This window comes from Eschrichtius robustus, chromosome 8 (genome assembly GCF_028021215.1).
Source record: "Eschrichtius robustus isolate mEscRob2 chromosome 8, mEscRob2.pri, whole genome shotgun sequence".
Taxonomy (NCBI): Eukaryota; Metazoa; Chordata; class Mammalia; order Artiodactyla; family Eschrichtiidae; genus Eschrichtius; species Eschrichtius robustus.
The window spans coordinates 123,656,717-123,679,589 of record NC_090831.1 but is presented as its reverse complement, the minus strand read 5'-3'; the positions used below and the strand labels follow the sequence as shown (position 1 = coordinate 123,679,589).

General features: G+C 60.0%; 2 protein-coding genes across 2 annotated transcripts in view; one reads left to right on the top strand and one right to left on the bottom strand.

Annotated features, from left to right (window-relative positions):
• The window catches only part of LOC137768369 (SCO-spondin-like), a 38,485-nt gene extending 30,497 nt beyond the window's left edge, over positions 1–7,988 (bottom strand). Inside the window, 21 exon segments of the mRNA XM_068549842.1 lie at positions 295–339; positions 342–550; positions 782–876; positions 1,002–1,191; positions 1,997–2,096; positions 2,099–2,230; positions 2,465–2,630; positions 2,828–3,032; positions 3,073–3,193; positions 3,196–3,249; positions 3,906–4,023; positions 4,834–4,978; positions 5,352–5,592; positions 5,819–5,863; positions 5,866–5,989; positions 6,265–6,327; positions 6,701–6,948; positions 7,071–7,095; positions 7,097–7,157; positions 7,551–7,709; positions 7,939–7,988. Coding sequence (XP_068405943.1) covers positions 295–339; positions 342–550; positions 782–876; positions 1,002–1,191; positions 1,997–2,096; positions 2,099–2,230; positions 2,465–2,630; positions 2,828–3,032; positions 3,073–3,193; positions 3,196–3,249; positions 3,906–4,023; positions 4,834–4,978; positions 5,352–5,592; positions 5,819–5,863; positions 5,866–5,989; positions 6,265–6,327; positions 6,701–6,948; positions 7,071–7,095; positions 7,097–7,157; positions 7,551–7,709; positions 7,939–7,988 — 2,596 coding nt within the window.
• Positions 7,989–11,204: 3,216 nt separating this feature from the next.
• ZNF467 (zinc finger protein 467) lies at positions 11,205–19,223 on the top strand. The gene is made up of 6 exons (XM_068550154.1): positions 11,205–11,215; positions 12,798–12,989; positions 13,242–13,317; positions 13,805–13,921; positions 14,743–14,856; positions 17,366–19,223. Exons 3-6 carry the CDS (start codon positions 13,284–13,286, stop codon positions 18,853–18,855), a joined length of 1,755 nt encoding a protein of 584 aa, XP_068406255.1. The 5' UTR covers positions 11,205–11,215; positions 12,798–12,989; positions 13,242–13,283; the 3' UTR covers positions 18,856–19,223.
• Positions 19,224–22,873: the final 3,650 nt, after the last annotated feature.

Sequence of the window (22,873 nt, the reverse complement as noted above, 5' to 3'; positions counted from 1 at the left end):
CCCCACGAGGCCCTCCAAGATCCCCACGAGGCCCTCCTAGCCTCCCCTCCAACCTTTCCTTTGCTTCTCTAGCTGTGTGACCTGGGGCTAGTCATTAGACCTCTCTGGGCTTTAATTTCATGGAGCCTTCCAGAATTATGATTCCCAGCCAAGAGAAGAGGCGCCAGCCCCACTGCACCGACGGCTAGCAGTGGGGAGACACGGGGAACCCCAGACCTCGGCTACCCATGCAGAGCTGTGATGCCACCTGGGGTGCCCCTCCCTGGCAACGTCACCCTTCAATGTCGCAGCCACCTCTCAGCATGTGCACAACGGTGCTCTGCAGCCGCACGGTCAGCGCTTGGTGCAGGTGAGGCCGCTGGCCCCTCAGGGCAGGTCCTGGGCAGAGACTGCGAAATGGCCGCTGGCCTCTCGCACCAGCAGATACTTGCAGGCCCCGGGGAAGGTGAGGGCCAGCCCATCAAGTGTCACATAGTGGGGGGCACCTGATGCCTGGCACTGTCCATCGCACCGCTGGCCCGTGCAGCGCCACTGCCGACCCTGGCACACCCTGTGGGCAAACGGGGAGAGGGGAGACAGATTCACGAAGACAGGGACCTGGAACTGTATCCAGGGGAGGCAGCCGGTCCAGATTCCAAGCAACTCCAGACTGACCCTCAGTTTGGAGGGATGCTGAGGACTCCCGTTGTCCAGGCCAGTCTGGATATCCCACCCACCATCACCCCAGCCCCTAGCCAGGGGTCACTAGGTCACAGGGTTACAGGTCACGGGCTGGGCATACCAAATGTTGTAGTCCTCCTGGATTGCAGCGTTGGGCGGGTACCACTGCCCACCGTGACAGCAGGGACAGAGCTCGGGAGGTATGCAGCCCTCATCCTGAGCAGAGGCTGGGGACAAAGGGCTCCTTGGAGGACTGCCTGATGCCCCTCCCCCCAGTTACATACAGGCAGGAGTCAGGGCAGGGCAGGGCTCTGGTTAGGGTAGCCCCCTCCAGGACTTACCAGCAGCACAGTTCCTGGGGGACAGACACAGCCCCCCATACTGCCTGGGGGGCAGGAGCCGTTGGCACTGGGGCTGTCACAGGTGAGGAGGCAGGCACCAGGGACGTAGACGAGCCCACGGGGGCAGAATGCCCACGGTGAGATGCAGCGTTGAGCAGTGCAATTCCATAGTCCCCTCTCCTGGCAGATGCTGCCAGAGGTGGGGAGGCAGGTAAGGGCCAGGCCCAAACCCAGACTCACTTCCAGGCCCCTGACCTGCCCTGGGAGAGCCTCAGGATCCCAGGGGTCTGGAGCCCCTAACGTTGAGGGAAAATCCAGCTCTAACACTGGAGACCTGAGCGTCTCACCCCCAACCCCAGTTGTCACAAGCACAGGAAGTGGGACTGTTTCCAGCACCTGGCCATACCTGGGATAGACACGGTCACCCTTTCCTGCCCCTACTCCAATAGGGGCCATTCTCTGGGCTCTGGGGAGGGGCAGAAATATTGAACAAACCTACTCCCAGCACAGGTAGGAAAAGGATTTCACTGAAGTTGCACTCTCACCCACCAAAGCCTGGATCTGGCACAGGCTCTGTAGGGCTGTAACTTGCCTTTACTTCGTAACCCTTTGAAGAGCCTCTGGGCCACACTCAACTGGAATTCAGAGATCTGGGTTCTTAGTCCTTCATCATTAACAAGCTATGTGACTCTGCAAGCTATTTAGCCTATCCAAGCCTCAGTTTCCTCATCTGCAAAATGGGAACAATTCTTCCTCTTCCTACTTTACTAGGTTATTGTAAGAATTAAGTAAGATTAAATAAGGTAATATACGTGAAAGTGCTTTATAGGCCCTAAGGTACTCCACAACTGAGGGGAAGTTATCAGCATTTTGTCATTCTGACGTGCATGCCATTGTCCTGGAACCCACAGAGCTACATCCCCGGCCCCTTTTCTCTAAGCTCCACCTCTTCACCCCCAAGCTTTTTGCCTCCCCCCACAGGTGTGTGCTCTTACCAGCGGTTGCAGTCCTTCATGGTAGCACTGCCAGGGGCATAGCGATGGGCCCCAAGCTGGCAGGGGCATGAGCCGGGGGGCACACACTGGCCCTCAGGTCCCAAAGCAGCCCCAGGGGGCAATTACAACCGGCCACACAGCTGCCCAGCTCCCCACAGCCTTCAGTCTCCCCACAATTCCGACCGCACACTGGGGCACACTCCTGGTACTCCTGGCCACCAGGACACAGGACAGCTGGGCACAGAGATGCACGCAGGTCAGGGGCATTGCCACTGCTGCTCTGCCCACCCCTCCGGACCCGACAGTCCCTACATCTCTGAAAGAAGGCAAACCCAGCAAACTGCCGAGGTCAGAGGTCCTTCTGGGGACCCTCCCCTGCTGCAAAGCCGTTGGATCCCACTGAGCCATTCCTAGAAGGTGCTGGAGGAAGGAGCCTGGGGATGGGGCTGGCCGGCTGAGCAGACTCACGGCAGAGGGTCTGGTCTCTCCAGGAAAGCAGGGCACCCTCCTGGGCACAGCGCCGAGCATAGGCAGCGAGCATGGGGCACAGGCAGTCCCCGCCGGGGGTGCAGCCACACGCAGCTGCCAAGCAGCGCGGGTGGAACGGCTCCCTGCCCACCAGCCCGTGGCACTCCTTGGAGGGAGATGAGGAAGGGGGTCGGCTCCTCCCCCACGGATTCCCCTGTCTCCTCTGGTCCCCACTGCCACCTCCCAGTGCTCAGCAGCCCTGGCACGGCACCAGGGCCCTCCCAGTAGCCCAGGAGGAGGGCAGGGCAGGTATTGACCCCATTTTACAGGTGCAAACAGGAGGAGCGCCCCCAACCTGGCTACCTGGAAGACTGGGCCATGCAAGATGGCACAGGCTGCCTCCGCGAAAATGTGACGCTGAGTGTGGGTGCTGCAGCGGGAAAGTGGGGCGCTGTCCTCCGAGGGGCACCTTCCCTCGCCTGCCACTTGGAACTTGCTAGCAAAGGCGGCAATGCTGGTCTCCACGTCGCCAGCAGGAGTCAGGAAGTCATCCTGCTGGTTCCAGGCCCTCTGTGGCTTCGTCCAGCCACTCACCCGCCCTCCGGCACAACTGGAGGGCATGGCGGGGGTCCAGGGTGATGTAGGCCGCAGGGTCAGACACTCCCTAGAGGACGCGGGCCCCAGGCCAGCGCAGCAGCAGGAAAGTGGGAGAGGCGCGGGAGACGCTAGGCCCCCAGTGCCGCTCCAGGGCAAGACCACATCCTGCCCGTCCACCAGGACTGCTCCTGCAATAGGGGGTCTGTGAGGGGGCCACCCCCAAAGGGCTGGGCTGGGCTGATGACGGTGGTGGGAGGGCACATTGCAGGATGGGGCTGTGACAAGGGGAAGGACCTGGGGTAGGAGAGGGGAGGGCCTGTGTCATGGTGGCCTGCCCACCCTGAGCAAGGGGAACTGGAGTGACCCCTGGGAGGTCACGCATCCCACCTACAACCCCCACGTGACCCTTAGCACCCACTTTGCCTTTGCCCTTGTAGTCAGTGTGCAGGAGGAGCTGGGACTGGGCCCTGGCTGTCCAGAGCTGGGAGGGGCCTGCCTGGCTTGGTTACCCCAAGAGGCCTTTCAGATCCCTCAGAACTATATGAATTGTATTTTCCCCTCAGGATGGGGCAGAAGACGCCTTGGAAAATCTCCACAGGACTTTATGTCTGCTTCAGAGATGGCAGAGTGAGGGGGAAGTTGAGGCAGTGATTTTGGTTGAGGGAGGCTGGCGGGAGAGCTGGGCTCAGGAACCACAGGGCGGTGCGGATGGAAGGTGCTGGACAGAGCCCAAGTCCACAGGGAGAAGAGAGATGACAGGAGGCCCCTGGGGCCCGAGCCACACTCCAGAGGGCTGCTGGGAACAGAAGGCCTGGTAGGTAGGTACCCTGAGAGCTGCGGCTACCTGAGTCCCTGAGCTGGACGTGGGTGTCCCCCAGGGAGACCGAGATGGCGTGGAGGCAGCTCCCAGCGTTGCAGTCCCCGTGCTCCAGTACAGTCAGTAGCTGCCTCTTTACGAAGTCCTGGGGCCGACGGTGAGGAACATGGTGGTGGTGGGGCAGACCCTGAGAGCAGCTCCTGTTCTACTGGTCACCCACGGCACACACTGCGGGCAGCTTCCACGCAGCACGTATGCTGACCGCCTGCCAGCCAGCCAGACTCTGTGAGGTAAGGGGCTTAACCCTCACCAAGGGCTGGCATGTGTGACGTGTGTGTGTGTGCGTGCACGCGTGCACCCGCACGTGGAGGTGTGTGTGTGCATGTTTGGGCAACATGTCTCCTCTCCCTCCTCCCTGTGGGTAATGTACGCTCACCTCTATGTGTGCCTGTGCACACACACACACGCTAAATCTACATGCACACGTGAGAGCATGTCATGTGCGAGCTCCTGTTTGTGCCTATGTTTGTAAGAAGGTGGCCTGGGCCTGAAGCTGGGAAGTCACCTAACTTTATTGGGAGAGGGCTGGGAGGAAGGAGGACCCTTATTTCCCCTGGGGTTGTTTTACAGGAAGTAGCGGGTGACAAGCCCAGCTGTCCCGTGTGTGAGAAAGGACCGTGAGGTTGGGTTTTGTTTTGTGCCCCTGGGCTGGGGTGGCGATGACAGCGGGACTTTCACAGGAACCTAAGGAGGAGGCGAGAACCCAAAGGGCAGGCTTGAGGGTCTGCGGCTGCCATCTTCCCTCCAGAATCGTTTCTCTCTCAGCTTTTCTCTGGACGACTGTGTGTTTTGTTTATTTAGTGGTTTGCTTACAGTCCCTTCTCCCCCATAGCACCCCTGCGAGGGCCCCCGCTCTGGCACAACACCCCGCTCCCGGAGTTGGTCCTCTGCACACCTGCACCAGGCTGAAGCGGCGACCCGCGCGGCCCCGGAAAGAGAAGCTCCGCCCATCGAAGGTGAGGTAATGCCCGTCCCCGCCCACCGCGCCCTCGGCGGGGCACGGCGCCTGCGCGCAGAGCCAGCGGCCGTCCTGGCCAACGCTGTGGGCGCGAGGGACGGGAGGGCGCGCTCCGGATCGGCCCCACGGCGGAGGGGGAGGGCGGGGGTGGGGGGTGGAGTGGAGGGGGTGGAGGGGGAGGGACCGAGCTTGAGACGCCCTCCCACCCCCCCAAAACCCTGGTCCCTCCCTCCCCCGGCACCCCCTTCTCCCCGTTAGCACTAGAGGTCAGCTGATGGAGGTCACCGGCTAGGTTTTTAAGCAGGGCCGTCACTTATGCCTTGAGAGGTCACAGGTCTCTTGTGAGGGAGGCCCCAGAAGGGAGGCAGGTTGAGGAGACAGCATAAGGGAGGGATCAGAGGGGACCAGGGAGCCTCCAGCCCCAGCGAAAAGACCAGCAAGGCCCGCGGACCCACCGCGGGCTGCGCAGCCGGCGCACGGTGTCACCGGGGTCGTAGCGCCGGCGTCGGTGGTAGCAGGGCCAGCGGGCGGAAGGCACACAGGGGGCGCCGTCCCAGAAGAGGCCGGGCGGGCACTCGCAGCCGCTCACGCACTCTTCCCCGCAGGACCCCTCGCCCCCCTCGCCCACTGCCGAGCAGCTGGGCGGGCAGGCCGAGGCGCAGTCTGAGCACAGCCGGCCCCCCAGGCACAGGCGCTCTGCGGGCACAGGAGTGGGTTGTGAGGCCCAAGGAGCTCCCCTCCTCCCGCCAGATCCCGCTGCCGCTGAAGAGCCAGCAGGCCTTGGCAGCCCCGCCAGAGGGGCGCTCAGGGGGTGGCGGACCCCTCAGGAAACAGGAGCCACGTGAGGGCCCTCGGTCAGTTCCCAGTTCCACAGGGTGGGGAGGCCAGAGGCTGCGCACAGAGGGACGGGCGGGAGCCCTACCGCAGAAGCCGGGCTTCCTCCAGCGCACGTGGATGCGCCGCGCGCACAGTCCTGGGCGTAGCTGGCCAAGGTGGGGCGCGCGGCCTCCAGCCGCTCCTCCCGCCCACTGCCCGCCGGGGCCGCAGCACAGTAGGCAAAGGGGCAGGCCTCGTGGTACTCAGCAGGGGGCACCTGCCAAACCGGGACAGCCCCTCAGCCAACCAGCCTTCTCCAGTACTCACCAGCGCCTCCCTCCTCTTGCTTCCAAAACGCCCTGGTTTATAACCAAACAGGTGAACACTGCAAGGGACCTTAGAGATAACATATAGGAGCCTCCCAGAGGGGGCGCGCTGACCGACGGCCCAAAGCAATTTGGTGGCTGGACCAGGTGCCCCCTTTGGCACCTCCCCGGCACTCCCCCTTCCCACCCCTCCAGTGCCTGATGCCACCTCCACCCCCACCTGTACCTGGGCATGGCATTCCCTGCATGGACCGTCCAGCAGCTGATGGCACACATCCTGGGCTGCAGCCTGGTGGTGCAGTGGTTAAGAATCCGCCTGCCAATGCAGGGGACACGGGTTCGAGCCCTGGTCCGGGAAGATCCCACATGCCACGGAGCAACTAAGCCCGTGTGCCACAACTACTGTGCCTGCGCTCTAGAGCCCGCGAGCCACAACTACTGAGACCGCGTGCCACAACTACTGAAGCCCGTGCGCCTAGAGCCCGTGCTCCGCAACAAGAGAAGCCACCTTAATGAGAGGCCTGCGCACCGCAATGAAAAGTAGCCCCTGCTCGCTGCAACTAAAAAAAAGAAAGCCCACATGCAGCAACGAAGACCCAATGCATCCAAAAATAAATAAATAAATACATTAATTAATCAATTAATTTAAAAAATATTCTAACTGCCCCTCGGGGGAGCAGGTGACGGCCGGGGCTGTGCCTTTCCCGCAGGCTGGGGTCTGTGGACCCACCTGGGAGTTTGTGGCTGGACCAGCTGTGGCAGGGCTGGGAGCAGCCATCCCGCCAGCTGTGTCCCCAAGACCAGGCACAGCACTCCTCCAGGCTTCCCACAGAAGCGTTAGCTGATCCTGCCCTCGGCTGGCACAGCCATGTGGCAAAGCAGTGGCCCTCAAGGCTGGCTTCGGCAAGGGCTGTGGTGGGTAGAAAGAGAGAATGGGGCAGAGCCAGACGGTCAGCCTGGACCGGACTGCCCTCCCCAGGCAGCCTGCCGCCTCCAGGAAACCCCGGATCTGGGCTAATCTCAGGCGCTTACCCAGGGTGCAGTGGGTGCCCCCCCCCCCAGCCTGGGCAGCAAGCCCTCACCGTCTGGTTCCATGCAGCAGGCCTGGTTTCCGGGGGCCTGGGTCCACCAGATAGGGGGAGGGGAGAAGATGTTAGCGTTCAGCCCCATCCCTGGGAATGGCCTGGGACATTCAATCTGGTCACCTACTCTCTGAGAGGCTTTATCATGTAATTTTCCCTTCTTGGTCTCAATTTCCAAAGCTAGAATGATCTCGGGAAGGCGGACTGAAGGGTACGGGGAGCAGGCATCATGACTCTCCCTGCGCTGCCCACGGAAGTGCCCACTCATCCACCACCCCCACCCCTACCCCCCGCCCCTCTGGAGCCCACCCACGACCTGCTTCCCAAATGCCCGCTTCTCCAGGTCACCACTCAGTCCTCCCCTACTCTAAGGATGTCACCCCACGGCTCTCTCCTGCTCGGCAGCCAGCCCAGGCTCCACGTCACTCACTTGTAGATGGGACACAGCCTCGCACGGCCACTCCAGGTCAAGTCCAGCCGCCAGCCCCGGCGCTGGTAATGATGGAGGCTGGTGCAGGGCACCAGGTCCTCCTGACGGGGGGTTACTTCCTCCTCCACCAGGATGGTCTCTGTCCGCTTACACCACTGCCTGCCCATAGATGGGGACCGACAGCTGCGGCCACCATCCCCATCTGTCCGAGAGGCCCTATCCTGTGACCCCACTCCCAGTGGAGAGTTAGTTAACTGAGGAGCAGGCTAAGTTAAGCAGGCTGAGAGAAGGGGGGCGCGGGAAGGAGTCTGGCTGCCCCAGAGGGTCCTCGGCCTGGGGCAGGAGGAGAAGGATCTTAGTCCGAGGGGCCCCAGGGTGGGCTGCTTACCCATTAGCCAGTGCCCATGCCGTCCCAGAGAGGAGGGCAGGGAGCAGCATGGCGACCCCCAGGTCACCTTTGGGGGCTGTGAGGCTTTGGGGAGCCAATGCTGTGGCAGGTGAGCAGAGGCCGGGGCTGGCCTCCCCAGCCCCACACTGCTGCTACTGCAGCCTGGGGTCAGTGTGTCCAAGGCAGCCTGAGACAGCGAGCGTGAGGCCCGTGGCACTGGGGAGGCTTTATCTCAGCCCCATGCCCTGGAGCACCAGCTGCCCAGAACCACTGAGGCCAGTTTTCCCTGGAAACAAACCCCTTCCTGGTGTGTGTGTGTGTGTGTGTGTGTGTGTGTGTGTGTGTGTGTGTGTGTGTGTGTGTGTGTGTGTGTGTGTGTGTGTGTGTGTGTGTGTGTGTGTGTGTGTGTGATGGGGGGGTCCGTGTGTCCCAGGTCACTGGGCCTCTGAGAGTGCACACTCTCAGGCCCTACCACCAATGAACGTGGACGGGGCAAACCACACTCTCTTTCTGGGACTCGATTTCCTTACCAGTAAAAACCTCAGGGGCCTCCCAGGGAATCACAGGTGGGACAGGGGCTCCACGAATACTTTGAAATTGTGTGTGCGCATGTTTTTCTGATGACAGTTCCATAACTTTTATTAGATTCTCAAGGGGGGCCGTGACCCCACAATAGTGTTAAGAGTCACAGGGCCACGGCCTTCCAGCCCTCAAATCCTGAGTGTACGATCCTCTCCCCTGTCCCCTTCCTGCTTCTCCTGCCCCCTCTCCTACCAAGCACTCCAGAAACGAGGGTCAGTCAGCAGAAGGAATGGGGTTTCCAGGGCGATTGGACTGTTTGCGGACAGAGGGATGACGTGCGCCCTTCCCTCTGTGCGGTCTGACTTCTTACTGAGGGTGATCACGTGTGCCTGGCTGGGTCCACCCTGCTCTCCTAGGGTCCCTGGGATCCAGAACCAGGAAGCCCAGACAGGGGAACGAGAGCCAGCCTCAGGGAGGAGTGCCTGGGCTAGCAAGCGTGGGGGGCAGGAGGCAGAGGGGCCCGCAGCCAGCTCCCCCAGCCCTGCAGGCAAGGCAACCGGATGGGATAATCCGAGCAGAGCATCCGGTTGGAAGAGGGTTGGGCAGCAGCTCGCTCCCCAGGGGAATCCTGGTTACATCCTGGTTACCGGTTACCAGCTCCGAGGACACCCAGGCTGGAATGTGGCCTGGGCCTCAGATCGAGTCACCCTCCAACCCCTAAACCTGATGTGCCTCCAAGCATCCCACACAGTCACCCCACCTGTGGTGGGCAGGGTCGGGGGGAGGCTGCCGGGAACCAGAGCCCTGCCAGGCATTCTTCTGGGCCGACCCTTGGTCCTGGGCCAGGAGAAGGTGCAGTGAATCCCTCAGGGAGCTCTCGGATGGGGTCCTCGGAAAGGTCCAGGGTCAGGCCGTGGACACCCAGCTGTTCCCAGCCTCTCACACATGCACACCCGTACACTCTCCCTCTGGCACCTAACACACTCGCCCTGCAGGTCTTACAAGGACAGACGGAGGTGCTCGTGACCCATCCTGGCACACAGTGATGTGTTCCGCTCCCAGGGCCGTCCTGCAGCCTGGTGAGCGGGCCCGACACTGAGCGGCTGAAGCAGCCCATACAGAAGGTAGAAGAGCCCTCCACAGCCGCTTCCGAGGCACCCTGTGCTCTTCCGGGTACCACCTGTTTCTGTCCCCCTCATCCTAAGCATCAACAAATGCTGATGTGCCCCTGCTGCATGCTGTGCTTCTCTGTGCCCTGGTATCCCCTCCAGGTGGTGCGGTGTGGAAGCCAGGGGAGGCTGCTCTTCGCACCGAGTCATCCCCACCCCTCCCCGAAAAGCCACGCGTGGATTGGGGAGAAATACAAGTCACATCCTTCTCTCTAAAGAGGGCAGGAGGGAGGAAGCTGGAACCCAGAGGAGATGGGAGAAAGAGATTAGAGAGGGAGGCCCGGAATAACCAGCCCACATTTTAGATGGAGGAGGACGGGATATGGGGAGCTTTCAGGGGTGGGGGTGCCCAAGTGGCAAAGCTGAAGAGAAACATCACAACCAGGGGCAGGGATGTCTGAGGGCTGAGGGCACCCCTCCACACCCGACTGGCAGAGGTTTCCAGCCGGGTGGGAGGATCCGCTCCCCACCACGCCCAGGGGACTCTCCCCTCTCGTCAGCAGCGGCTCCCCAGGATGCCGCCGCCGTGAGGAGTCTTCACCCCGTCCGACTCCGGCCTCACCCCCGACGCCTCCTCGCCAGCCCTGCCTCTTCCCAGGTGACCTGGTTCAGAGCCCCCACCCCAATTTCTACTTCGAAGGTCACGTTCTTAGCAGGCACTGGGGCCCAGCCTGGTCTCCTTCGGGCTCTCCTCACCGCCCCCAAGGGATCCGGCTCCCGCGGTGGGTCTAAGATCGGTGGGGGGCGGGGGGGGGGTACGGGTCTGGGTGGATCCGAGTGGGATCAGGGTGGAGAGCGGGGGCAGGGCCGCAGTTTCCCAGACCGACCCCACCGACCGACAGTCGGGGACTCGATCCCACCGCGGGGAGCGCGGCGCAGACACATTCCGGCCGGCACTTGCGATTCAAAGACAGCAGCGCAGACACTAGCTCCCTTCCCCTTAACAGGCCCCCTCCTTTTCCCCCCAACTCCACACCGCCCCCCGACGCCCCGCGCTCCACCTTTCCCCTGGCTCCTCCCTCCGCGCCTGCCGGCACCCTCCCTCGCAGCCCGAGTGCCCTTCCTCCCTGCCTCCTCTCCCTCCGCCACCCCTTCCCCACCCCCCGCACTCCTCTCCCCCCCACCCCTTCCCCTCCCCCGTCCTTAGCTCCCACTTTCCAACACCTACTGCGGGCCGTCGTTCCTCCAGAGCCTCACCTGCCCGCCTAACCCGCTGGGCACCCTCTCCACTCCTGGGCACCCTGTCCCCGACCTCCCCCACTGGCTGCCCCGCTGCCCCCTCCCGCCTCCTCGCTCCCCTCCCCCTCCCGGGCGCCGCTTCCCCGCTCCCGCTCCCGCTCCCGCTCCCTCCGCGTCTTTTCCTCTCCCCTCCCCGCGAAGTTTCGGGGCTGTCAGTCTGTCAGTCTCCGGGCAGCCCGCACCGGGACTGCAGGCGGCGGGCGCCATCGCGAGCCGAGCCCGCGGGGGCAGGAGGCCGGGGCGCCGGGGTCCGGGCGGCAGCGGGGAGACCGTGGAGGCGCCCAGGGCGGGCGCTCCGCCGCTTCCCCGCCACACCCGCACTCGCAGCCACCGCCCGTGCGGCGCAGGTGACAGCCCCGGGGGTGCGGGCGCCCCGAGCGCAGGAGGGGTGGGGTGGGGCTGGAGGGGGAGCGAGGGCAGAGGAGCGGCGAGGGCCGGAGAAGGGAGGGGTGGGACCGGGGAGGAGGGCCGGCTGGGGGGTCAGGGCTTCCAGGAGAGCGGAGAGCCGGCATCCAGAGGGATGGGCGGGGGCTGGGGAGAGGGGGCCGGGTGGGAGTCAGGTGGGAAGGGGTGGGAGGCCCCCGAGGGCAGGGAGTGGGGCGTCTCAGGAGAGGGGGGGAGGGAGTGTGGGAGGGGGCCGAGGGGCCGGGGAGGGAGTCGAGGCGCGGGGATCGGGCGTTTGGGAGGGGCGCGAGAAGGGCGCTGACAGGTGAGCCCGGGAGCCGGGAGGGGGTCGGGACCTGGAGTGAGCTCCAGGCGGAGGGGCTCCGGGGGACAGACGGAGGCGGGGAGGGGGGGTGGGAGGGGTCTGCGCGAGAGGAAAACTTGGGAGGGGTGAGAAGTCAGTGGGGAGCAGAAATGGGGAACGGAGCCCCGGAGAGGCAGGGGAGGGGACGCGGAGGTGGGTTGGGAGGCAGGGGCGGGGAGGGCAGGGCCGGTGAGGCCGTCGGAGTGAGCGCGGAGCCTCAGACCCGAGGCTTGGTGGGGGCCGGGCGACTAGGCGGGAGCTCGGGGCGGGGGGGGGGGGAGGGCGGACTGGAAGGGGGAGGGGAAGAGCAGTTCTGGGGAGTGGGGACCAGGAAGGAAGGGAAGCGAGAGCCTGCTGGGGAGGCAGAGGGGGAAGGGAGACGGGGCCTCGGAGGGGAAGGAGAGCTGCAGGAGGGAAGGAGGGAGGGAGGGAGGGAGAGGGTGGTGTGGGGAGAGAAGGAGGAGGGCTGGGGAGCGGGTGGGGGGGGGGCGGGAGGGAACTGAGGTGAAGAGAGGAAAGGAAACCAGAGTGGGGGAGGAGAGGGAGAGGGGAGGGGAGAGCCGGGAGGAGGAGGGCGGTGTTGGGGAGGAAGGAAAAGAGGAGGGGAAGAGGAGGGGGAAAGGAAGGGAGAGGGTGTGCGGCCGGGGAGGGGGAAGGAGCCGGGGGAGAACCGGGAGGGGAGGGAAAGGCGGCCCTGATCCTGGGGAGGGGGAGGGGAGCTCTGCCGCGGAAGCTGCCCCAGCGGCGGGTCAGGGGGATGGTGGCTGCGGAGGGCAGACCCGAGGGGGCCGAGAGGGGTTGGCAGGCAGGCTGTGGGCAGGGGGAGGGGCCGGAGGGGCGGGGCAGGGGGCGGGGCTGGAGAGCCAGCCGGCTTCCGCGGGGAGAGAGGGCGGAAGGCGGAGGGAGCGGGAGAGGGGAGGGGTGGAGGGAAGGCTGCCAGAGAGACTGGGGGGGAGGGGAGTCTGCTGGGGGAGGGGCAGGGGACCCGCTGGAGGAGGGGCCGCGAAGGCGGCTCGAGGGCCGGGTGTCCGAGCCTGGGAAAGCCCCGCGGGGGAGGGGCGATGGTTGGGAGGTAGGGTTTTGGGGAGGTGAAGCCAGAGTTATTCCTGCCTCCGGTGAGGACCCTCCTCCGAGGGCCTCCCCACCAGTTGCCCAGTAGCGATCCTCACCTCCGCCCCTAGGCTGCCTCCTATTTCACCGGCTCCTGCAATGACAGCTGGAGGGCCTAGGAGACGAAGTTCCCCGCTCTCCCCTCTGGTCTCCCACCCTCCACCCTCTCCCCAGAGAATCGGTTGATTCCTGACACCCCCAGGCAAGGGCCCTGGGGGGTGAGGAGCGCTGAACGGCTGGTGCTGGCTCTGAGAGACCTGCAGGTGAGGGTGGCAGGCTGATTTCCGGAGCTGACCTGAGCTTAGCTTGCAGAAATGGCTTCAAGGCCTTCGCCTTGGTCCACCTTCAGAGGTCTCTGCTTTCTGAAATCTACGTTCCCTCATTTCCCTCACCTGTACCTGAGGGCATCACCTCTGGAGCTCCTGGAGATGGCTGACGGGGAGAGGTTGGGCAGAGCCAGGACCCAGGTGGAAGCTGTCTGAGAAGAATCTGAACAAGGTTGTCTTTCTCCTTAGGGTCTGTGGCCGGATCCCCAGGAGGAGTTATCCTGGGTTGCCATGAGGGAGACCTTCGAGGCCCTCAGGTCCCTGGGTGAGGCAGCAGAACTGAAGGGGCTTGGATGGGGGGCGGGGGAGTAGGAAGATTCAAGAATATACTACGCCTGCTGCTTCCCTAATTCAGACAGCAGAGCATCCTCAGGAGGCTGCAACCCTGATACCCCAGAGACCCTGGGAGCCTTTCTTTAGGGCAGCATCCTTTCCGGTTTCATCAGGAAGAAGGCCTGGTTCATGTTGGAGGTGGTGCTAGTACTCACAGAACACCAGGATATTTAAATCTCTTCTCTCTCTTCCTTCTGTCGCCTGTCCTTGACGCAGTGCAAGGGGGCTGAGGTCGATACCTGGCCAAGCCACTGCAGGGCCTGGCTGTCCCTTGTTCATGCTAGTTAGAGACCCTTCCTTCCTGAGCACATGGGGAAAACCCATGGGGTGGGCTGGGAAGGGGAAGACCCCCCCCCCATCTTTGATCACCTCTTCTGTACTTTGTGCTTTACTTGGACCCATCCTTTTGCCTGTAACAGGACTCTCTGTGGGACAGCCGGAGATGGCCCCCCAAAGTGAGCCTGGGGAAGAGTCCCATAATGCCCAGGAACAGATGTCCCCTCCCCGGGAAGAGAGAGCGCTGGGCAAATGCTCAGGTAAGTAAGTGGGGACCACGGAAGGTGGCTCAGGGCGGAGTCTTCCTTCCTTTGTTCGTCAGGTATTTATTGAGCACCTACTAAGTGCCCCGTGCTATTCTAGATATTCAGGATACCTCAGTGACCAAGGAGACAAAGATCCCTACCTTCCAGGAGCTTAATCCTAGTGAGGGCAGAGGGTCAACAGACAACAAATGTAGAAATAAGTGTACTTATAACCTGTGTTAGAAGAGGAGAGGCTATGTGCTTTGGGGGTGTAAAGCAGGGTGAGGGAGCCTGAGACCACTGCAGGTAGGGGTGGGGCAGGCTGGAGGATTAAATAGTGGGGTGAAAGTAGGCCTCATTGGGAAAGTAAGATTGGAAAGAGGTGAGGGAGGCAGCTAAGCAGATACGGGGAGAAGATGCCTAAGGCAGGCGTGGACCTGGCTTTCTGACACCCCAGTCTTCTCTAATGATTTTCCTTGGAACTGGAGTCCATCTGGTGGCTGGGAGGTTCCCCATCTCCCCTCCTAGGAGCCTCATGTAAGCCTCAGGGCAGGGACCCTTCCTTGCTTCCACTATCTTACACACACATATTCCAGAAACTCCTCACAGCTGTGGCTCTTGCAACCTGCACGGCCTTAGCAGCTGCCCTGCTTGAAGGAGCCTGAGGCTGCCCTGGGGCAGCTGGGAATTCAGCCCCTGCAGGTATGATGTGGGATGCAATCCTGCCGGTGGGGCTGGGACCGGGGTCTCAAAAGCCCCTGCTTCCTAGTGCCAGTGGGGAGCTCTGTCCATCTCTGATGTCTGCGGCGTCCTTGAGGTAGCCTGTTCTCTGCCAGGGCGCGAGGCCCCCAGACCAGAGGAAGGTGCCCACACTGAACAAGCTGAAGCTCCCTGCAGAGGAGGCCGGGCATGTGCACCACGGAAGGCTGAGCCCATGGGCTCCTGCCCAGGTGAGTGTTCCCAGCTCTCCATCCCACCAGGGGGCCAGGAGGAGGGAGCAGGGGTCTGCCAGCTCCCGAGCTGCTATCTGAGGAGGCAGCCACCCCAGGCCCTACCAACCCAAGATGAATCAGGCCCTGGCACCTTTCTGCTGTAGAGCTTCAGCACGCAGAGGGAATTCTACATCCACAGACAACAGGAATCAGAGAGGCCGGCCCCCAAAGAGAAACACACTCTCACCTCAACATCCTCCAGGAGTCTTAACTTCCCAGCCTGTCTCCCCCAGTCAAAGTTCATTCCTGTTGACAACTTGAATTATGATTCCCAGGAAGACATATGGCGTTGATCCACCTTTTCATTGTCTCTCCCCAGACATGCTCCTTCCCCCAAATCTCTACTGATCTCGGTGCTACGCAAATGCTCCAAATCTGTTGTATTTGACGCATCTCCCCCATACGCAAGGCGATCAAACAGTTCGTTCTCTCTCCACAGTCCTACCCATCACTTCCTTCCACTACCACCAGCTTTATCACCTTCTGCCTGAGTGATGTCACTTATTCCACAAGGGCTTATTTAGTGCCCACTCGGTCCAGGCTGTGTTAGGTAGAGCGGGAAGAGAGGGGCTCTAGAGTGTCACAGTCCTGGTTTGAATCCTTGCTCCACATTTTTTGGCTGAGTGATCTTGGATTAGGCTAGAGGAGCCTCAGTCTGTTCACGAGAAATAAGAGTAACTTCTGCACAGGGGTTTTTGTGAAGGTTTGTGAGAGTGTATGTACAGTGCTTCATCTGCAGTTGGCACTCAGTACATGAGGCAATCCTCATTTTTATTAGACGCGTAAAGAAACAGAACACAAGATGTCTGCCCTCCAGAAACTGAAATCTGATACCAATATGAGCTAGAATAAAGAATTAAAAGCACAAACAACAATAAAGGCATGTCACAAAGAAGTGTAAAAGTGTCAACAGTTAAGTGTTTATATGAGCTCCTCGTGCGTTGGATTTGTCCAAGACTTTGTTGATTTGTGCTCCATATTGAGAGAGGTGTAGACTTCAGCTTGGATGAGAGTGAGGGTGGAGGATGGGAAAACATTCTAGGCTGGGAAGAGACTTCGAACTAGGGAAGTTGACACGTGACTGGGGTTACAGAAGACCAGCTTGCCTGAAGTGAGGGGTTTATGCCTGGGAGTATTAAAAGAGAGTTGGACTAGGTTGGCGTGAGCCTCAGATGCAGCTAGAACTTACTTTATCCTCTAAATAATAGGGAGCTATGGATGGTTCTTCAGTAGAAGAATGGCACAATGAAAATGAAAGCGATATCACAGTATGATAAATAGTTGTTTGGAACTGATGGATGGGTAATAGAAACTAGGAGTAAATCTAATTGTGATAGTCGATGTGTAATGTAACCAAGGCTCAGGCTATTACAGACTTTTAGAGCCAGACAGGACCTCCGATCAGCTGGTACAAAGGTTCTCAAACAAGAATCACTTTGGGAGCTTGAAAGAAAGAGAACAGATTCACTGGCCCGGGCTCCCATAGATGCATTTTGTGAAAGTTGCCCAGGAGATTATGACATGGCACCAGATTTAGGAACCATGAACTGGTCCAACCTTTACGCCTAAGCAAGCTAACAAACTTAGTTCAAAGAGATTAAGTGACTCAACCGTGGTCACACTGCTGCTTAGTGGCAGAGGAGAACCCAAGGGGACACTCCCGGTCTGGGTCCTGAGCTCCTTCCTCTTGGCTGGGCCATTGCAGTGCCCAAGAGGGGCAAAGCTCCAGGGGAACCCATCTCCAACCTGCTCCCTAAGAGGGCTCTCCCTGCTTCTCCAGCGGTGGCACCATCCGTTGGTCCCCCAAGTCCTGTAAACTCAATCCTCTTCTTAAACTGGGATTTCCCACCTGGCCCTAGAAGCAGCAATGAAGGGAGTAGGAGCAGGGGGAGCCTTTGAGAAACCACAGGAAGGAAGGCAAAGGTACTCAGTGGCCACTGGGGAGGAGCTAGAGAGCAAGGGGGGCGTCCAAGGTGAAAGCCAAGGTTCCAAGTCCAGCCCACTGGGAGAAGGAGGCTGTAGACCTACTGTTGACATCAGCGGGGTAGATCTGGGAAGGTGGGGTGTTTGGCGGTAAGCCTGCTGAGCTGTAGCCAATTCGCAGGACACGCAGGGGAGTTGCTCAACTGGAGAGGAGAGGTTGAGGTTCCAGAACAGAAAGATCTGGGGGGACCACGTGGACACGTGAGCCAGGACAGGAACCTGAGGACTGAAGCTTGAGGGAGAGTAAGGGGAGGCTACTCCAGAGGCCGGGAGGCAGGCAAACCGGGGCGAAAGCGTCCCCGCAGCAGAGAGCCCAGGAGGAGGGCTTGCAGTGATCTTTGGGTTTGGTCATTCCCAGGAATTTCCCAGTGGAAAGAGCAGAAGCTAGACTTCAGGGCTCCAGGAAGTGGCGGTCGTATTGGCAAATAAGCGGCGCATAAATAAACGTGGGGCTTAACAGACTCGCCTTGTTTTGATCTTTCAGGGGAGGAGTGGATGCTTCGGAAGGTGAAGGTGGAGGAGGAGGTTCGGCAGGCGGAAGAGGAGGGGGAGTGGCCCCAGCGTCTGTCATTACTCCCCAGCCCCTTCCCCGCACCTGACCTGGGGCCTCTGGACGCCGCCTACAAGCTGGAGCCGGGGGCCCCAGGGCCACTGGGTGGGCTCGCGCTGGCGGGGTGGGTCCCGGCCTCGGAGAAGCCCTATGGCTGCGGGGAGTGTGAGCGCCGCTTCCGGGACCAGCTGACCCTGCGGCTGCACCAGCGGCTGCACCGCGGCGAGGGCCCTTGCGCCTGCCCGGACTGCGGCCGCAGCTTCACGCAGCGCGCGCACATGCTGGTGCACGAGCGCAGCCACCGCGGCGAGCGGCCCTTCCCGTGCTCCGAGTGCGGCAAGCGCTTCAGCAAGAAGGCCCACCTGACCCGCCACCTGCGCACGCACACGGGCGAGCGGCCCTACCCGTGCGCAGAGTGCGGCAAGCGCTTCAGCCAGAAGATACACCTGGGCTCGCACCAGAAGACGCACACGGGCGAGCGGCCCTTCCCCTGCCCCGAGTGCGAGAAGCGCTTTCGCAAGAAGACGCACCTGATCCGCCACCAGCGCATCCACACGGGCGAGAGGCCGTACCAGTGCGCGCAGTGCGCGCGCAGCTTCACGCACAAGCAACACCTGGTGCGGCACCAGAGGGTCCACGAGGCGGCCGGCCGCGCCCCGTCCTCCCCCGACGCGCCCTTCTCGCCCACGTCCCCTGCCCCGTCCCCGACTCCGTCCCCTCCCGGGCCCAAGCCTTTCTCCTGCTCCGACTGCGGCCTGAGCTTCGGCTGGAAGAAGAACCTCGCCATGCACCAGCGTCTGCACCGCGGCGAGGGGCGCCCTTTCGGGTGCGACGAGTGCGCACTGGGCGCCGCCGTGGACCCCGCCGCTGCCACCGAGCCCTTGGCCTGCGCGCCCCCGGGCGCTCCCGCGAGCCAGCGGTCCTTCCTCTGCCCGGACTGCGGGCGCGCCTTCGCCCACGGGCAGCACCTGGCGCGGCACCGGCGGGTGCACACGGGCGAACGGCCCTTCGCCTGCGCGCAGTGCGGCCGCCGCTTCGGCTCGCGGCCCAACCTGGTGGCCCACTCCAGGGCCCACAGCGGCGCCAGGCCCTTCGCCTGCGCACAGTGCGGCCGCCGCTTCAGCCGCAAGTCGCACCTGGGCCGCCACCAGGCGGTGCACACAGGCAGTCGGCCCCACGCCTGTGCCGTGTGCGCCCGCAGCTTCAGCTCCAAAACCAACCTGGTCCGCCACCAGGCCGTCCACACGGGTTCCCGCCCCTTCTCCTGCCCTCAGTGCGGCAAGAGCTTCAGCCGCAAGACCCACCTGGCGCGACACCAGCGCATCCACGGCGGCGCCGCCGCCCACCCGACCTCCGAATCTGACCTCTTGGCTCCCGCCTGGCCCACTCCCACCGAGGGGGCGGCATCCCCGCTCTTTTTCTGAGCCTCGTTCTAGGCCGGACCCTGCCTTTGCCTTCTTTTGTTCCCTGGTTCCGGAGACCCATGCCCGACGACATCTCCTGGGCGGAGGAGCACGACGGCCTGGACAGCCTCTGGCCATTTTCCTTCCCTCTCTGTCTTGCTGGGGAGAAGTCTGGAAAGGATAACCGGCTTTGACGCTCTGGGACAAAAACAGAGCTGAGAGTGAATCCTTGCTAGGAACAATTTAGGCCGAGTTCCTGGAAATCTCCCACCCAGAGACCCCATCGGAAAGCAGACATTTCCCGGACCACTCCTGACCAAAGACTGAGTCAGGAACCCCTACGAGGGAGGGAAAGAATGGTGATCTGTGTACTGAAAGTTACATTAAAATTGCAATCTGAAGGTTCGGGGGCTGTGAAATGAGTTGGGGGGATGGAACACCGGACTCTTCTCATCCACTCACTCACGTTAATCCACACACAGACACCCCTTCCCTTCTTATCCTGCGTGAGTTAAATTTAGCCAGCTGCTGGTAATGGGCTTTATCAAATCAAAATATGATCCAGCTAATTGCTAAATCACCATCTTGCTCCCTGCCTTTAGCTCAAATTGACAAGGAAGAAACATCAGTATACATTTCTCATGCCAGGTGTCAAAGGCTAGAACAGCAGGGAATGCAAAGAGAGGGGACAGCGTGCCCCTGGCCACTCCTATGGGGATGGCGTGCCACCAAGGGCTCTGGAGCTCCAGGGCTCTGCCTCTGTTTGCAGCTCTCCCAAGGGGATCTCAGAACAGCAGCCCCACCTGCCACTCTGCCTGGCAGCAGGAGGAGGGACATTAGTGACAGATGAAGGTTGCTTTCGCATCACACTTTCCCATAGGTTCTCTCTTTATGATGGGTGCAGACGTTTCTGTAGCCGTGCTTCCCCAGCCTAGACTGGCAGGAGAGCTGGGCTGGCTGGCAGTGACAGGGAGGGGTAGGATGATGGGGGAACGTGTTGGACTTGGAGGGAGAAGTCTTACCTTTGACCTTTCCTCAGCCTCTTGTAGGACTTTGCGGCAGAGTCCTCATTTTCCTGGGCCTCTGCTTTCTCATTAAAATAAGATTGCTGATGTTGATGAGGGCTGAGGCTTTTTTTCCAATTCGAATGGCACTATCACCAAAAATAACCCTAGCAAATATTTATTGGGTGCCTACTATGTGCCAAGCCCTGCACTAGGCACTGGGAAACCATAGTAAGCAAGACAGACAGGTCCCTGCCCTCACAGAGCTTGCAGGAAAAACGTGAGGAGTGCGGGGTTAGGGCCAGCACAGAGGGCTTCGGGAGTGGCGTCCCAAATTCAGGAAAAGTCAAAGGAGGTTCCCAGGATGAGGACACCTGTAAAGTGAGCCCTGAAGGATGGGAGCAAATAGCAAGTGGGTAGCCCCTCCTCCTGGTCCTTTTCCTGGGTTCCCACCGCCTTCCTATCCCAGTCTTATAAGTCCAACTGGTCTGAATATGCAAGACCTGGGAAATCTTAGGTGGGACCCAGCCCCACAGCCATTCTGGTGATGACCGTTGTGCTGGGGGAGGTGGAGAAAGACAAAGAGCCAGGCTGCCCTTCTGAGTCAGAGCACAGTAGTGAACAGAGGACAGTGCCTCTTGCCTGCCTGGGGCTTCAAGACCGTCCCCACGGCTTAGCTGGCTCCTTCAAGCACCCACACCAATGAACTGGCACCCAACGCGCACACGTGCTCCACTCCTAAGTTGTTGCCTTTCCACTTTGAGAAGGAGGGGAAATGGTCAGTGAAGGAGCCAGCCTGGTGTGTTTTAAATACAGGTTTCCCCAGCTATCCTAAAGTAGAGCATCCCTATGAAACCTTCCATAAGCTGAAACATCGTAAAGTGGAGAAGCAATCACTTTGGGACACGTCTTGCTAATGGATGCACAGAACAGACAGAGAAAAAGCACAGATGCTCACAGACACCGTTCAAAGCTTTGGTGGCTTGATGCTGGCATGCTGGGTGTGGTTCCCAGGAAGGAGCTTTGCAGGGTCTCTCTCACTGCTTGGGGTACGCTGCCCCTATAGGGGCAAAACAAATGCTGGATGCTATTTTCACTTTTCATAAAAGCAAAAATCCTCTTCAGATTCATTGCAGTTAGCGAAAGCAGGTACTAATGTAGGTCTTTCATAAAAGTGAAGTGGCGTAATTCGAACTTTCAAAAAGCAGGCGATCCCTGTAAACCCCACAGCCGGTGCACTTTGTATCAGAAAATACTCAGATGCTCCAAATGTTCCTATTTTTCATCTAGGTAACACTATGCTTGGGAAACTAAGTTAGTGATAAAGACGCTGTTTGGCAGCGATGGAATCAGAACAAAATGAAGTAGGTAGACTCAGAGCCTTAATCCAGGCTTTAGTGAAGTCTGCCTATCACATAATTAGTAAGACAAAGAACTTTCCGTGTGGCCTCCTCCTGTATCTCCTTCCTCTCCATCTGCAGGGTTGGACGAGAACGGCCAGTTAGAGTGACCTGCCGGACATCCCTGTGAACCTTGTCAGAAAGATTCCAGATGTTCCCCTGGCTCGGCCGGCTGGCTCAGGAGGCAGGGAGACAGGCACTGCAATCCTCTACCCAGAAGGACTGGTGAGCTTTGGAGTCTACCCAGCCTTGCGTAAACGTTGTAGGGAATTGAACGGAAGATCTTGTTCTTGCGGCATTTACAGTCCAGATATAAGACAAGCAGCTGGTTGCTTTGGGGCCCAGAACGCTGGGTGCTCTGGGACACTCCAAAGAAGAAAAAGCCAAGATCCCTGACTCACAAACCTAAACCTTCGATGGGAGAGAGGCTTGAGTTTCATAAAACACCTGGACCATCGCATGTGGTGGTCTGGGCCCAGGTGTTCTATTCTATTCTTCAGGATACAGGTATTGGAGGAGTTCAGAGTAAGGGGAGGGCCTGAGCTGGAACAGTCAGGGATGGCTTTGCCAGGAGGAGGGTCCTGGTGAGTCTGGCAGGTGGCTACAACTGGAAGAGACCAAGAGGAGGTGGGAGGAACCAGGAGGAACTGGGAACCATCAGGTGCTAAACCTTACGTGGAGGCGCCGGGCTGCAGGGGATCAGGTATTTGCACACGGTTTGAGATGAGAACAGGTCATCCAGCTCAGGGCCAGTGCAGAGGGAACTCACATCTCCAGGGCGCCCTGTTCCAGGTCCTCTGCCAGCGAGGCATCGAGCAATCAGGACGCCCTTCTCCCATAGCCCTTCACCGAGCCGGTCCCAGCACTACACCTCCCCGTGTCAGCCACCCCAAAAGAAACTATCGAGGGACGAGGGACAGGGCAGGCAGTATGAAAAGGGGTTGTTGTTATTACCGCTAATCATAATGGTAGCTAATATTTACCTAATACTTGCTATGTGCCGGGGCCCGACCTGAGTTCTTTACATATGTATTAACATAGCCAAAACTCACAATAACTACCATTATTATCCCCATTTTATAGATGTGGAAACTGAGCACAGAGCAATTAGGCCATTTGAACAAGGTCATTCCTTCCTTCCTTCATTCATTCAACAAACATGTATAGAGTACCTGCTTGTGTGTCTGACACTGTTCGATGCTGGGAATAGTAATAATAGTTATAAACGAAAATGTGTCCAGTACTTACTCTGTGCTAAGTACACTACAAATTAAGCGCTTTACAAGTCTTGCTCTGTTTTTCTTTCCGCCACCCTATGAGCGGGCATCATTGTCCTTGGTCAAGTTTTTCTGATGAGGTGAAAGAAGCTCAGAGAGTCTAAGTTACTTGCACAAGTCACACAGCATATGTGATGAAAGCAACCCAGTGGTCTGATCCTAGAGCCCGTACTTTAAAAAAGCACATTTTACGTTCCCACCAACAGTGCACAAGGGTTCCATTTCTCCTCGCCAACCCTGGTTGTTTTCTGTTCTTTTGATAGTAGCCATTCTAACAGGTGTGCGGTGATCTCTCTTTGTGGTTTTGACTTGCATTTCCCTAGAGCCTGTATAGTTAAACACCGAGCTCGGTGTCTTT